This window comes from Trichinella spiralis, assembly GCF_000181795.1.
Source record: "Trichinella spiralis strain ISS 195 chromosome Unknown Scfld6, whole genome shotgun sequence".
In the NCBI taxonomy this organism is placed as follows: Eukaryota; Metazoa; Nematoda; class Enoplea; order Trichinellida; family Trichinellidae; genus Trichinella; species Trichinella spiralis.
The window spans coordinates 5300907-5315798 of NW_003526945.1; the positions used below are offsets into that span (position 1 = coordinate 5300907).

The following is a 14892-nucleotide window of genomic DNA, read 5'->3' on the forward strand; positions in this document are numbered from 1 at the left end:
ACTTTGAACATTTTCCATAAATTGAAATGATGTAATAATTGCAGATGTGAATTTTCATTCCCATACATACAGTATGACATTTCTAGATGAACGAATTTGATCAATTTTGAAAAAGATTACTTGATTACTTTTAATAATTACTGTTGTATGTGGAGCGTCGTAGCGAAACAACCAACGAGTGTGCATATGCAAAACTGTATCAGGTGCAATTAATCATTCGTAACGTTAATTGTTGATTATTTCAGAATGAGCTTGGTGCAGGAAATGGCCAATTTATCGACAACTGATTTCGGTAAAAATTTTTCGACGATCCTTGTTTTCCGTTTCGATTATTGTTTATTGTTGAAGATTTGAACAATATCACATACGGCCGTGAAGTTTTGTTCAACTTGGGATACTACATGAAAAATATTGCCGAAGAGGCGGAACGTATTAACACCGAAGAGAAGGTTCTTCATTTGTTCAATAGTGGATTTTTTTTTGTCGATTTGGTTTTTTTCTTTTTTTGCAGATTGATATCATCAAGAAGTTGATCAGCTTTACAGATTTGACATCGTTGAATGCAACTGATTCGTTTGAAACTGTTAAAAAGCTGATCGACAGAGCTACTCAACCGCTCGCTTTGTCTCTTTTAAACGATAGTGACATTTGCTGTGCGGCCGTTTGCATTTATCCCTACTTCGTTAAAAATGCGGTTGCTTTTCGAAATTTCGCCTGTGCACTCGGAAGATCGTTCGTTTCGATTGTTACCGGTAAATAGCAGGTGGTAGTTTTGTCATTCTTGTAGGCAAGAAATGGTTCATTTCAGTTGCCGGTGCATTTCCATCCGGTATGTACAAGTTGATCACCAAAGTACACGAATGTCGAGAAGCGAAAGAAGACGGTGCAGATGAAATCGACGTTGTCATCAATCGTAGTCTGGTGGCAACGCGCAAATGGCGAGGTGAAATTTAATTTGAAATAAATTAATTAATTAAAAAAAATCATTTATTATTGCATATTTAGAATTGTACAACGAGTTGGTAGCGATGAAAAAAGAGATCGAATCGCCGATTTTGATGAAAACCATCTTGTCGACCGGGGATATCGCATCTCCTCTGGACATTTATGCGGCAGCTACGGTGGCAATGATGGCCGGCATGTTTTCGCTTTCTTTTTTTTTTCTTTTTTTCAAATTCCATTTATAAATAAATCTTGGTGCTTTTTCTTTTTTACAGGAAGTTCATTCATCAAATCTTCCACTGGCAAAGAGAAGCTCAATTCCACAGTACCAGGGAGTTTAGTGATTTGTTTGGCAATTCGGACGTTCTTTTTGCGTTACAAGCGTCAAGTGATTATATTTATTTATTTGATTAAAAATAAAAACTCAATTAAAATTTAAATATTTAATCAATATGTTGATACAGGTTGGATTCAAAGCGGCTGGTGGTATTAAAACTGCCCAGGAAGCAATTGTATATTACGTGCTTGTCAAGCAGATTCTTGGAGAGCGATGGCTGTCGAGAGAGTATTTTCGCATTGGCGCGTCGGAATTGTTGGACGATTTGGTGAGAACGTTGGAAAAGCTGCAATTTGGGAAGGAATCGTCGTCGGTTGAAGAAACTTCATGAAAAAAAAATCCGATTTTTATTATGTGATTTTATAAATTATTGGTAATGGATTGAAAATTATTGATTCGACGGTGATCTTTAGTCGTGACCACGTTTTATACTGCTACTAGTGAACTGCTGAATTGCCAATAAAATTAATTATGTGTGAGAAATTAATTATTGGTTCGAAAAAATTTCAAAAAGTATCTTCTCATCTGAAGAATCGTTTGTGAAAACTTGTTTGTAAATTTAACGAAATGTTTTACTTGTGTTCAGTTTTTATTTTTCAAAAAAAACGAATGTAAATTTTATTTTGATGAACGTAAATAATTTTTTTCTCGTATTTTTATTTTTCAAGCGTTATTTTGATTTTATTTTGTAAAATATTCCACTTTTGTTTCATCAATGTTTGAAGTTTTCATTTCAGTATCTTCACGATGCAAGAGAAATGCAACATCACCGACCTACTTTTTCGAACGTTTAAATTCGTTTGGTTTTTGAAAAATTTGAAAATATGCAACAACAACAACAATCAAAAATTAAACTTACAGTATTATTAAATCAACGTTGTTGTTGTTGTTTTTTTATGTTTGATTAATTATTTATTAGCATGCTTGATTTTTAATTGAATGGCCAGTTTTCGAACAACAGCAACAAGAATGTGTACGCGTATGCGTGTGTGTGTGTGACGCGGTCCCCCCGTTCTGACGTAATGGTGATAATTTGAATGTTGATTTTGATGATCGGACAATTTTTCCAATCTTGATCAAGGTGATCAAGCGCGTCAGAAAAAACCAGTCGTCAAATTTGCATAATGAACATTTTTTTTCATTTTTTCGCATAACTTTGCTGTTGTATAATTTTTTGGTGGAAAAAAAATTTCCATCCGGTTGATTGGCTTGCATTGGGCTAATTTTCCCTACGATTCTTCACCGGTTTTGAAACTGTTTAACGGTAAATATTGATGAAAACGTCTTACCTTATCAACCGTTGGCGTCCGTTATTTCAACAGTAAGTAGTAAATGATGATCGATTTACAATGAAAATTCGCTTGTTCAAACGGGATCCAATCAATCGATTGTTGTTTACTTTACAATTAAAATTCTAATAAATTGCTTGTACGTTTTCTTAATTTTATTTAATAAATTATCCATTTCGGGGATGTTTCTGCTATTTTTTACAGTTGGGCATGTCATTCATACGCGTGAACGCGTTCTCAAAGTTGTTATTGTTAATCGTGTTTGTTTGTTTGTTTGTTTGTTTGTTTGTTTACTTGCTTATTATTTGAAATATCTTTCAGTGATCAGCACTGTCGAAATTTGCAAAAGGTTGCGATCGTCATTATTCAAATTTTTTGCAAATCAGGTAACTCCAACTTTTTTAAAAAATGTTTTTGTACTTTTTGTCAAAACTTTTTACAAATTTGAAATTGTTGGCCGACATTTTTTTTCTTAATAATTTTATTTTTCCAATTTTTTATTTATTATTCAACAAGATATTAATTGCATTTTTGTTCGCTCATTTCTCGTTGATTGTTCTGCCAACTTTGCCAATTTCGTTTAGACAACACCATTTTTTTTTAATTTCATTTTTTCGTCTGGTTGAATTTTATTTCATCCCATTTATTATTATACATTTTACAAAATATTCATTCCAAAAAACTTAATTAGTTCAATAATTACAATGTTTGATAGTTTTGTAAACCAACTGTAAACATCAATTTTCATTCATCTTCATTGTTACAGTAGCAGATTGTTTTATCCCTTTTTTTATTTCTGTTGAATAAACATTTTCGTTTTTTCATCCAATGAATTATATTGATATTTGATAGTTTTATTTAAATAAAACGAAAAAAATATTAAACAAACATTTGTTTACAGTTTATTTTTTACGTGTGATTGCACTGAATGTAAAAGTACTGTAGAAGTTAATTTTGCGGTTGTAGTGAAATAATCAATCGAAACTGTGTAATAATTTAAAAATTTTTACAATCAAACTTAATTTTTTTCAACTTTAACAATACCTGAACCGAAGCATTTATTTCACGTGACAAAAATTACACGCACACGTGCATAATTTATTCTACACATGGTGATGATGAGGCATATACATATATATAGATGTATACATTGTAGGATAAATTTTGCGCTTGAAGATCCACATTTGAAAAAAAAAATGAAGAAACAGCAGCAAAGTTGTTCAAATGAAAGTGTGGGAAATTTTAATTGTTTTTTGGATCCAAATTATAAAGACACCAACGAAGTTATAAAATACTATTCGGCAATGGCAACAAATTACGATACTGTAAATTGTTTTTCTCATATCTTTGCACTGCAAATTGTAATTATTACGATCATTCATTCATTCATACGACATTACGTGAAATATTTTCAACGATCAACTTTGATTTTCATGTCTTAATTATGGAAATATACACTGAAGAGAAAAAAAAACAAATTAAAAATTAAACTAACAACGATTATTGATAATATATATGAAAAATTGTGACATAACTCGATTGGTTTTATATTTGTACAGAAATGATATTTTTTTTTAATTTTTAATTTAGATTATCGATAATGGATATTACAGAGGTCCAAAAATTGTAGCCAGTTCTGTGAATGATATAATTGAAGATAAAAATGCTCTACTGATTGATATTTGCGGAGGAACCGGCTCCACAGCTTTGGAAGTAAATAATTTTTATACGAAATGAATTTGTAATCTGACATTGCGACTCGAATTTATTGAAATTTTCTGTTTTTTTTTAATTAATGAAATCAACTATATCGAAACTTTTTCTTCTTTAATAATTATTTCTATTTTTTAAAATGACAATTATTTTACTCGACATCGTCAATCAGTAGTATTTTCTAAAACTGGTAATTGTTATTATATTCATTTGAATTTTATTTTTCATTCAATTCATGTATATTATTCGATAGTGAACAAGCAAATCAATGAAAAAAAAAAGAAGAAAGATGTATTTTTTTTCTCCTGTACCTAATGGGGTTATTTTTGTCGGTTTTAATTAATTTTGCATTTTCAGTTGCGAAAATACGGATTTCAGAACATTGATTGCATCGACGCTTGCGAAAGTATGCTTGAAATTGCAAAGCAAAAAAGTGCATACTCGAATTGCATCTGCGAACTGTTGCTTCCGGGAAAACAGTCTACTTTGAATGCCGGTAACTTTCGTTTTGCAGCATCATTTTGCACTGACTATTATTATTATTTTTTTTTATTGAAGAAAAATACGACTGTGTTTTTTGTGTTGGCTCGTTTGCTCCTGGACATTTGCAACCTGAAGTGGTGGATGAATTTATTCGCATCCTGAAAAATGGTGAGCATCAACGTTAAACCATTGGAAAATTATGCCATTTTTTGTTGTTTTGTTTTGTTTTTTAATAAGCATATTCTTTTTTGCATAATTGTTTTCATTTTGCAGAAGGATATTGTGTGATCGGGATGAGAGAGGAATGGCTTTACGCTGCCGACGATTACAGAGACAAATTGGAACCGTATATGTTTAAATTGAAAAAATGGCGCTTGATCAAGCGAGAAAAGTTTGAAAATTGGTTCGAAAATCATTCAGGCATTGTCTATATTTTCAAAAAATGCTAATTTTACCTTTTTATTTTTAATCATAAATGTTTTAATTCTTCTTTCCCTTTTCCAATTATGATGGAAATGATGATTCTATTCGAATGCTAATTTGGCGTTTTTATACATTTTTGAAATTACTGTAATGTTCTACTTCAATCTCTTACGTTACCATGATTATTAGTATTTTCGTTTGAAATAAAAAAAATTGTATTTTAAATCTCATTTTTCATTTTATTGATTTCAAATTAATTTTATGATATCAAAATTCAACAAGCGTTTGTATAGTTGCCCCGTTCCGTACAACAAGCACCGCGAAAGCAGAAAATACTTTTCCATTTGTCAGCATTGGAGTGATTCACAGAAAATTCGATCGCCGTAACTGATATTTCCTGCGTTGACGACGATGACAAATAGCATGATCAATGTCATCGTGATTCACTGATCAAACATATCACTCATTTCCTAATGCGCATATTAAATGGATGACACATCGAAATCCGTACAAACATACCGGCAACATGACAACACTTTGAAATGATTCAACAAAAAACAGCAAATCTTTCACAACCGTTTTTCCCCTCCTATTTGACGTTTATTCAAATTACTCTTCCAATAAATAATAATTCGATCATACACACCAAAATGCTTCACATAAATATTTTCATATTTATCGTTCACATCAGATATTTTTTCAGTATGTTTAATTAATATTTTTCAAAAAACTGAAGCTTTATTCAAATGAATTTCCCATAAGCGCACTGTCATTTTCAATAATAGCACATTACCAGTTTACAGACACTACTAAATACTAGTCCTGTAATTTTGATTCTAAAAAGCACTGAATATCCGGCATTTATCTGACATTACCAAAATTAACCAAAGCAGGTCACCACATGTTTTACACAATGACTATGTTTATTATGGTGAATCGGCCAAAGTTCAGTGTCATCACTGGGGCGAACGATACTATTTTATTTCTGTTTTAAGATATACACCCACTTTGTAAAGTTTGACGTTTCAAAAGTAAAACATTCATTGAAAGTTGTGTTATCAATTTTTACAGCACATTTCCAACAGATTTTGAAATTTGCACCACGTGCGCAACCATCTGATTTGAAAATGACATGTTAACAGAACACTGATTAAAGTGCTACATAATTGCATTTACTCAAAATAGCAATGACTGGAAAATCAAATGATTAAGAATGTGAAAAACGTCCCTATCCATAACAATAACTTCCCAAAGTAAATTTTTCAACAAACACATTTTCCATCTAATTTATTTATTTTTATCCCATTCACCAAAAAAGCAAAGAGAAAAAACACTATGCGTCCGTATACTTCATAAAAATCACATCTTCAGCATTATTCATTGGGGTTTCACCTGGAGCGACCGTGCGAAATCCAAAATAGGAAAAACTTCGAATCAGAAGTGCTCGATCATTGCGCTCTTTATCGATTACCAAATAAATTTCTTCAAGTTTCAAGGTTTCGGTCACAAACTCTAACACGCTGATAAACCTAGAAAAATTGCTTTTATTAAAACAACAGCCCTTTGAAATTAATACACACACTATTAATAATATTACTACACATTAACTAATATACAATGACTAAAAGTGTAGCTTACCCTTTCCTTGATAACAGCGCAACATCTGTCAAAGTTACATAAAGATGAATACATTTTGGTGAAACAATTATAGCATTCCAGATGTTTTTAATGCCATCGGTGACCCCAATGATAAATTTTAATCTTACTGCTTCAAATGATTGCAAAGAATTATTCTGAAAAAAACACTATCATTAATATCATATGTGAAAAATCGTTGAAACAAAAAACTTACTAAAAATTGTTGCATGCATAAATCAGAGTTCAAAACAGAGGGCTCTGTTTTGAACCCCACACCGCTGCCCTCTGCGCACTTAAAAGTGCATTTGCTGTCGGCGGCGTGAGGCACATCAGGAGCACCATTTTAGGCCTCCATCAAGTTGGATAGAGAAATGAATACACCTAAAAAAATACACCATCAACTTCAATTCAGAACAAAATTTCATAACGCTATCACCCAAAGTTGTTCGGGATTCGAAGCTGCATTTTCAGAGAGACACACACACAGAGAGAGAGAGAGAGAAAGAGCAACTGCAAAACGACCAACCCGACTGAAAGTCGAAATATGAGCAATGAAACTGATGACGTCAGAGTCTGTTTGTTTTTTACCTGCAAATCACTTAAGACATACTGTATCAGTTATTAAAATCAATTAAATAAATATAAATAAAAATTATCATCAGGATATTTAAATAAATACTTTTATTTATAATTTATAATAATAACTATTTGATTTTTAATTTTACAAATCACAATTTTTATTACAGTAAAATTTTATTCATGGTCCATATTTCTTATAATAAATGAAAGTGATACAAGTTTATTAAGTGAAATATATTTCAAAAATAATATAACAATTATGAATATATTAATTTTAAATTTAATTCATTTTCACCGTTTATTTGTATATGGAATTATTTTAATTGTACTTAACTTTTCTTTATTTTACAGAATGCACTGTACTACATGAGAAGTAAATAGAATATTATCCAATTCAATACAGTTGAATTGTATTGATTTTTTCTAATTTTCATTGTACGTTTATATTATACTTCTGGCCTATTTGAAAGGGAAGAAACGTATTAAAAATATACAATATTGAAAATTACACTGATGAGTTTTGTGATAAATCATAATTTAAGTTTTATTGTTTTATCAAAATGGTTAATTGAGCTTATCAGTAGATTATTTACATTCAGTTCAAATGGCGCGTTTTTTATCGCAGTCCATTAAATTTTAAAATACGGCGTACTTTTATTTTAGTATCAATACTTGAAATAAAATGACCACAAAGCAGTTGCCTGTGTACACTTATCCAGCTATTCCAAATTTGATAAGTACATGTGCATTTCCAGTTTCATAATTACTATATAAATGTTGATGGTTGTTTTCCAAAATAATGTAATATGATAAAATTCTAAGAAAATTTTTTTAATGTTTTATAAGACGAAACACTGTATTTACAACTTGTTTAATGCATTTTTACATAGTGTGCTTATTTCCAATGCCGTTTATTTGTAGTTTATAATTAAATAGAAATGACTGTTTATCATTCATAATTTAGAATTTTTAATTAATTTGTTTTACGAAAGGGAAGCATTTATTATTCGCGGTATTGATATCGGAAAATGTACTGCACTGTGGTCCAGCGTTGAATATTTAAAGTCAAAAATACCGGATGAGGTGAATGCTAGTGTTCATGTATCAACAAATCCGAAACTGAACTTTCTTAGAAGAAACTTTGAATACAAGTATGTTGCTCATGATATATGACACGGGTTAGATATTTATTTGTTTTCTTTTATTTCATAGAATTCTGAAGTTGAAAGCCATTCTAGAAAGATGTAGCCGAAATGAACAAACAGAATTTTTTCTTTCAAAAGTGTGATTGAAAAGTGTGTACATTTTCCAGTAACTATTTCTATTATAGGATGAAAAATATTACATGCGTGCATTAGGCAGTGATCATCGCAAGGACGCCGCATGTATTCAAACTGATTTCCCCTACTTAATGCCAGATTTGCAGCTGCCGTTTCTGTTTGATAAGGATAAAATTTTTTCTTCCGTTCTGAGAATATCATCTGCAGACATACAAATATGGACCCATTACGATGTCTGCATCACATTTATAAAATCAGTTGTTATTCTGTGACTTTTTTTAGATTATGGATAATATTTTATTACAAATTGTTGGACGAAAACGAGTAGTCTTGTTTGATCCATCACAGATTCCGTATCTGTATTTAGAAGGTGTTGAAGCAGCGCATAAATTATTCACAGTTTTTAATTAATATACATTTTAGGTGACAAGTCAAAGGTCATCGATATCGATGATTTGGAAAGTACTGAATTTCCCCAATTTCAGCGTGCAGTACGTAATGAAGGCATTCTTTATCCTGGTGATGTTCTGTATATTCCAGGTGCGGAATGAAATGTTTGCTTAATTTTTCAAATGAAACTTTATTTTAAATTAAGAACTTTTTATTTTAATTAAATTTTTAATTGAAAATGTTTACAATTTATAATTTCATTTAGCTCTGTGGTTTCATAATACAACGGCTATGGATTTCAGTATATCAGTGAATATTTTTTGGCAACATCTTGATAGTTCGTTTTATGATAAAAAAGATTTATATGGAAATCGCGATCTTATTCTTGCACAGAAAGCTTTCCAATGCTTTGACCAAGGAGCAAAACTTTTAGAGAAGCTGCCATCACCATATCGACAGTTTTACTTTTCACGCTCCTTGCAGTTGCTTCAGGATAAAATTGATTCAACCAATGAAAAATAAAGATGCTCAATATTTTTCATAATACTTGTGAAAATTTGAATTATTGTTCATTATTAAATGTACATTTATAAAAATACGACTGTTCAATGGAATCATGATCACTGATTTCATTTATTAATAAATAGCGTTACTGTCAGAAACAGGGGAAATCAGCATACTAATATACCTGTAATAATAATTATAGTTATAATAATTTTTAAACTTTATGTCGTGTTCAGGTTTTACATTTTTATATTTTATTATTGATTTTACGACTTTATTTCAACTTGAATTTTCTTTTACAGTACTTACTTTTGTTACAGTACGTAAGCTGTGATTATTTCTTTGAAGCGTGTGGCATATGCAAAATATATCATTCATTTGGAATTCTATTTTATTATAGCTATTTTATATCTTGGACACACATAATTATTAAATTGTATAATGAAGTTATTTCTTTTTGATTTATTTTATAATTTGGCACATTTTCTTGCCATCTTTGTTTATTTCTGACTTAACACAATCATATTTCACTTGGGAAAAAAGTTTTGCTTTAATTATTAATATATTAATTGTTATTTGTTTTTTATAGTGCATTTCCGAAATGGTCATGGTTCGAATATTTGCAGATGATACTATAGATAGTACCATTCATAATTTTGAGTGTAAAACAGTTGGCGAACTGAAGCAGTCCTGTCAGAAAATTGTTCCTCTAGATGAGAAGATTACAGAGTTTGGTAATAATTTATATTAAATATTGCAATGAATGTTATTATTTAAAGGATTTTATTTATTCATTAAGTTGCAATATATTGTGGTAATACGTTGTCAGATGACAAAGAACTTACTGAAGAAAATGGAATTTATTCCTGGAGCATCATTAAGCTTCTTTCACGTGTGAAAGAACCATCTGCAGAAAGTGTGTAAAATTTTATATTTTAATAAATAATTTATAAAGTAAAGATAGTTTTATAGCTCTTGTTCTTCGTAAGGGAGAGTGTTTGTCTACATCCCGAAGTTTCAGAACGATGAGCATTTACAATTTAACAACTACGCTTGAGAAGGTTTCATCAGTTGTAAGTTGAAATTTTCTGCTATCAAATTTGTCCTGTATTTAAAATACTATTAATATCAGCATCGAAAAATGATGGCAGATCCTCAGTGTGCACGGAGGTTTCTCACTGTTGTTCCACAGTTAAAGCAAGATTCACTGGCATGGGGTATTATGGTTTGCTTAACATTCGCATTTTCAGAAATTTATTTGCAACTTATAGCTGCATTAAGAGATTGGATGCTCATGTCTTTTTTCTTTAAATCTGAAAACGTTTTCAGGTAAGATTTTTCAGCATTACAACAGTATATGAACAGATTGTAATTGTTTGCTTATTATATGTATCGTGATTTGCTTCCTTTGGGTGGTACTGGGTTCATACACATATCAGATGTCGTTACGGGTTTATTTTGAGTGAAAATATTGTTTGCAAAGCAAAAATGTTTTCAATAAATGTTTAAAAGCTTTTTTTAAATGTAAGTGATTATAAACAAGTACTTTGTTGTATATTTACTTATGTAGTCCAGTTAATGCCGAAGATAAACTGAAAACTTGTTGAAAATTCAATATTTATTATTATTATTATTACACAGGAGCGAATAATAATATTAATAAATCAAACATTGTTAAATGGAAATTTATTTTATTCAACATAAAGTCACTGTTATCAATATGGCATAAATAATGAACAAGTAGAAGTTTACATATAGAAAATCAGAACGATGCGGATTGTTTTATAAAAAAGATTAACTCCTTAACTTTATCAATTTAGCATTGGTGATGCTCATCCAGCATTCATATCTGCATTTTACGCGATGTCTTCAACTTTGTTAGAACGAGCTGCTAAGAGAAGCACACCACTTAAAGGAGTAACACTTTCTTTCCAAAGTAATATTTGAAACGCTTTTCCATTTAAGTAAGTTTCAAATACGAACGTCACCTGTTTAAGGAGTCGACGAAAATCAAGCAGACATACAATATGAGCCCGGTATTGCACAGCTATTACGTGCGCATGTAAATATTGAATAACCATTGCCAAAGTTGAATTTCTTTTATTAATCATTAATCGGACTTTAGAATCTAGCTCGTAGACTGTATCGGCAGAACATTTTACAATCTCCACATAGGAGTATGCTGTTATTGTAATTGTTGAATTACGCTTTTGTAATGATTAATTTTCTTTTTCTAGGAGCGAATCAAATCAGACAATCAACTCCATCAAATACAAATCAGCAGTCTGTTACAGGAAACCAACAATTTACGAGGGATCTATTATCCGATGCTCTTAGGCAAGCCAGAGAAAGGACATTTGAAGTAATGGAAATTCCTGTATCATTATCATATTTTCAATTTTTACCTTTAGTCGCAGATGGAAATGCTACGAGATTTGGGTTTTCACAATGACGAAGAGAATGCTCATTTTTTAGAAGTCTCTAACGGTAACCTGGATTTAGCCGTGAATTTGATACTTGCTGAAAGAGAAAGGATGACAATGGACTAGAAATAATAATAATTCGAATTCCAAGTATTAATATTAAATTTAGATTCAGAACGCATTTTCGATTACGTCTAACAATTTCTTTCTGTCAATAATAGTGACAACAGTTTTACCGGAAAACATCTATCTTTCAAAGTAGTTAATCTACAGAAATTCTAGATAAGCTTGTTTTCCAATAAAATTAGAAAGAATAATGCGAAATGATCATTCAAATCTGATACCACAACTTAATATTCATATGGAGAAGTAGAAAAGCGTAATAATGATCGAAAAGTATTTTAAAAATTCCTACATGAATAACTGAAATTCATTTCTGACTATTCAAGAAAATGGTAGGTGCGAATTACTTTTCATTAGTGATGATCAGGAATGGTGCTTCGCCGCATAACAATTGCAGTTTAAAGTTTTACAGTAATGTTCAGTTTAAAATGCAACAGACATAAAGGCAGCGTTGAAAATTTCAACTTCAGTTTAACGCGTGTCGTCAACCTGAGCGCATAGTAAAGCACTCAATCTCTTTAATCTGTAGAAAACAACGAGAAAATGGAGAGGACCGGCAACCACCAAGAAACGGTAAACTTTTCAAATATTGACGTGTAATTTGAAAATAATTTTAATAATTTGTTTGTTTTTAATTCAGTTTAACGAGGTTGCTTGGAAAAAGCTGAAGTTGGATGATGACCAACTGAAAGATTATGAGAAGCAGGTTAAGCCGAATGCGGATATTGAAGAGACCAGCCAGGATGAACAAGCAATGGAAACCAATGCTGAGAACAATGATTCGAACAGTGTGATTGGAAATGAAAGTGAACTGATGATGGTCAGTGGAAGTCGACAACGTTCCATGCTTGATGAAGAGAAAAAAGTTGGAGAATCTGTTAGAAATATCAATGCGGATAAGGTGAACGAAGGCGTATTTGAAGGGTCGTCAGATGGAAATGAACAGTCCAGTAGCCGTAACGATGCACAAGTGATGTATGATACAGCGTGTGAAGCCACCAATGAACAGGCGGATGAAAATATGGATGAATCTCAAAATGGAGTGTTAGGTGGCGAAATAGATTGTGATCGTGAAGTATCCCATATTTGTCCCGCTGTCCTTCTGCTATGGTCCATGCGGGGAACGCCTTGTTTTAATACATTGTTGATGGAATTTCTGCAGATTATGTCTGACTCGTCTGAGGAATGCGAGGAACCTTAAAATATGTGTGTATTTAATCCATGTTACTCACTTTGAACTGACAATTATTTATTAGTTCATTGATTAACTTACATTACGTGCATCATTTTAAAATTATAACTTCGATCAAAGCATACTGTATTATTGAACTTAATTTTTAATAAAATATTGTTCAGCTTCATCTGTATGATTCTACATAAGCAATGGCGCATAATTATTCTAATAAAAAGATTGCTATTGAAATAGTTTTTATAATATTATTTTTCATTTATATATTAGTAATTTTCCTTAAATGATTCTTTGTGTAAACTTATAATTCCATTGATGTGTAAACTTATAATTCAGGTAATTACAATATTGAATTGAATGATAGGCTTAGTAATATTAATAATAATATGGAATAAATTTATTACGAGTATTTTCTACTGTGAGATGTGCACTGAAAAAGTCACAAACCACTTAAAACTGAATTTCAATTTAATGTAATCTCTTCTTATTTGTAAACATGAAAAAAAAGAACAACAAATTTGTTTCTAATTATACTAACAGCTTTATATACGAAAAATTACATAGATCAAATTGTACTTCTTGTAAGCTACTGTTCAGCATGCCCATCATCGTCTTTTATAACCCCATTATCATAAAAATACAACAACTCGATCAAATCCCAAAGCTGAAGTCATCACCATCGTCATCCGCTGTTTCAGCACGAAAAGCGTGCTATAAGTTTTTCATTTCTGTTGAATACGTCACCACATCGCACAATGCGTAATAAAAAACAGTATTATCGGTATTTTTGTTACCAACCACTGGCAAGATTACTAGATGAGGTTCTGTCTAAATATGCCTTTTTAAATGTATATTCAACAGGTGAGCATTGCTTTCAGAATGAATATTTATGCTTCCAAAAAGAAAATAAACAACAAATGCCAAATCTGTTAGCGCTTAGTGTATTCTTTTTACGGTTCCATTATCATACCATTACTGATTACGTGTAATTTTAGCTTTGCAATGAACCTGAACTTCATATTCACGTGGCAAAACAGAAAAATACAACATTGTCAAAAAATTATTTGTGATATTATTACTTCAAAAATCCAAAATTTATGAAAATTTTAGGTTATACAAAAAAGATAATTAAAAATTATTTTTCATTATTTATTAACAGCAATGGTGCTTCAAAGCTCCAGTTAAATTTTTTCCACAAACAGAGTGCATTAAGTAAATAAAGAGCAATGAAAAATCTACAGTAGCCATATTTATCAGCAGAAATGAATAAAATAAAAATTTGCATGCCAGGTCGTTGGCTTTGTTGACCTAATAGAAATCATTTCAGTTTGAGGCCGTCCGTGGATGGTAGCTCAGCGCTTTGATTGGAAAATTGACTGAAGACAAACATTGAAGCCAAACACTATTTTTGCTTTTTTCTCATTATTATTTTTTGAATTAATTTGTGAAAAATAATTTTTTAATCAACATTCAAAGACAATGAACATTAACGATGAGAAAACGGCGCATTTAGCAGTAAGTGGCAGATTTTTCATTTTTTAAGTCATAATCACTTAACAATACAATAGAGAATCGATAT

At 30.9% G+C, this 14892-nt stretch overlaps 6 protein-coding genes across 6 annotated transcripts; 5 read left to right on the top strand and 1 right to left on the bottom strand.

The window, feature by feature from the left end:
- Window positions 1-147: 147 nt before the first annotated feature.
- On the top strand, window positions 148-2073 carry Tsp_12109 (putative deoxyribose-phosphate aldolase). Its single transcript, XM_003374178.1, has 9 exons — window positions 148-203; window positions 246-292; window positions 349-449; window positions 512-752; window positions 809-943; window positions 1006-1141; window positions 1218-1305; window positions 1407-1592; window positions 2017-2073. Exons 1-9 carry the CDS (start codon window positions 148-150, stop codon window positions 2071-2073), a joined length of 1047 nt encoding a protein of 348 aa, XP_003374226.1.
- A 1691-nt stretch (window positions 2074-3764) lies between these two features.
- Tsp_12110 (conserved hypothetical protein) lies at window positions 3765-5549 on the top strand. Its single transcript, XM_003374179.1, has 6 exons — window positions 3765-3893; window positions 4159-4281; window positions 4639-4777; window positions 4840-4944; window positions 5038-5189; window positions 5481-5549. Exons 1-6 carry the CDS (start codon window positions 3765-3767, stop codon window positions 5547-5549), a joined length of 717 nt encoding a protein of 238 aa, XP_003374227.1.
- A 971-nt stretch (window positions 5550-6520) lies between these two features.
- Tsp_12111 (ornithine decarboxylase antizyme 2) lies at window positions 6521-7167 on the bottom strand. Its single transcript, XM_003374180.1, has 3 exons — window positions 7102-7167; window positions 6826-6980; window positions 6521-6716 (listed from the first exon to the last, which is right to left on the bottom strand). Exons 1-3 carry the CDS (start codon window positions 7165-7167, stop codon window positions 6521-6523), a joined length of 417 nt encoding a protein of 138 aa, XP_003374228.1.
- Window positions 7168-8086: 919 nt separating this feature from the next.
- Tsp_12112 (hypothetical protein) lies at window positions 8087-12127 on the top strand. Its single transcript, XM_003374181.1, has 17 exons — window positions 8087-8141; window positions 8369-8555; window positions 8617-8686; window positions 8735-8944; window positions 8967-9054; window positions 9108-9224; window positions 9340-9532; window positions 9734-9779; window positions 10168-10312; window positions 10378-10494; window positions 10539-10651; window positions 10711-10874; window positions 11399-11514; window positions 11576-11640; window positions 11704-11755; window positions 11816-11940; window positions 11990-12127. The coding sequence occupies exons 1-17, from the start codon at window positions 8087-8089 to the stop codon at window positions 12125-12127; spliced, it is 2001 nt and encodes a 666-aa protein (XP_003374229.1).
- A 540-nt stretch (window positions 12128-12667) lies between these two features.
- Window positions 12668-13325, top strand: Tsp_12113 (hypothetical protein). Its single transcript, XM_003374182.1, has 2 exons — window positions 12668-12697; window positions 12765-13325. The coding sequence occupies exons 1-2, from the start codon at window positions 12668-12670 to the stop codon at window positions 13323-13325; spliced, it is 591 nt and encodes a 196-aa protein (XP_003374230.1).
- Window positions 13326-14792: 1467 nt separating this feature from the next.
- On the top strand, window positions 14793-14832 carry Tsp_12114a (conserved hypothetical protein; the record flags this gene model as incomplete). The annotated part of the gene is made up of 1 exon (XM_003374183.1): window positions 14793-14832. A coding segment is annotated over exon 1 (40 nt), but the record flags the coding sequence as incomplete, so codon positions are not given.
- Between the last annotated feature and the right edge of the window lie 60 nt (window positions 14833-14892).

Bases quoted from the DNA above. Each gene is read 5' to 3' on its own strand.
- Tsp_12109 (XM_003374178.1), top strand. From the start codon at position 148: ATGTGGAGCGTCGTAGCGAAACAACCAACGAGTGTGCATATGCAAAAC. The intron at 293-348 runs GTAAAAATTTTT...TTATTGTTGAAG, and splicing joins TTTATCGACAACTGATTTCG to ATTTGAACAATATCACATAC. The intron at 1,142-1,217 runs GTTTTCGCTTTC...TCTTTTTTACAG, and splicing joins GTGGCAATGATGGCCGGCAT to GAAGTTCATTCATCAAATCT.
- Tsp_12110 (XM_003374179.1), top strand. From the start codon at position 3,765: ATGAAGAAACAGCAGCAAAGTTGTTCAAATGAAAGTGTGGGAAATTTT. The intron at 3,894-4,158 runs GTAAATTGTTTT...TTTTTAATTTAG, and splicing joins TGGCAACAAATTACGATACT to ATTATCGATAATGGATATTA. The intron at 4,282-4,638 runs GTAAATAATTTT...TTGCATTTTCAG, and splicing joins CCGGCTCCACAGCTTTGGAA to TTGCGAAAATACGGATTTCA.
- Tsp_12111 (XM_003374180.1), bottom strand. From the start codon at position 7,167: ATGGTGCTCCTGATGTGCCTCACGCCGCCGACAGCAAATGCACTTTTA. The intron at 6,981-7,101 runs GTGTGGGGTTCA...TGTTTTTTTCAG, and splicing joins TAAGTGCGCAGAGGGCAGCG to AATAATTCTTTGCAATCATT. The intron at 6,717-6,825 runs GTAAGCTACACT...CAATTTTTCTAG, and splicing joins GCGCTGTTATCAAGGAAAGG to GTTTATCAGCGTGTTAGAGT.
- Tsp_12112 (XM_003374181.1), top strand. From the start codon at position 8,087: ATGACCACAAAGCAGTTGCCTGTGTACACTTATCCAGCTATTCCAAAT. The intron at 9,225-9,339 runs GTGCGGAATGAA...AATTTCATTTAG, and splicing joins TGATGTTCTGTATATTCCAG to CTCTGTGGTTTCATAATACA. The intron at 10,495-10,538 runs GTGTGTAAAATT...TATAAAGTAAAG, and splicing joins GAAAGAACCATCTGCAGAAA to ATAGTTTTATAGCTCTTGTT.
- Tsp_12113 (XM_003374182.1), top strand. From the start codon at position 12,668: ATGGAGAGGACCGGCAACCACCAAGAAACG. The intron at 12,698-12,764 runs GTAAACTTTTCA...TTTTTAATTCAG, and splicing joins CCGGCAACCACCAAGAAACG to TTTAACGAGGTTGCTTGGAA.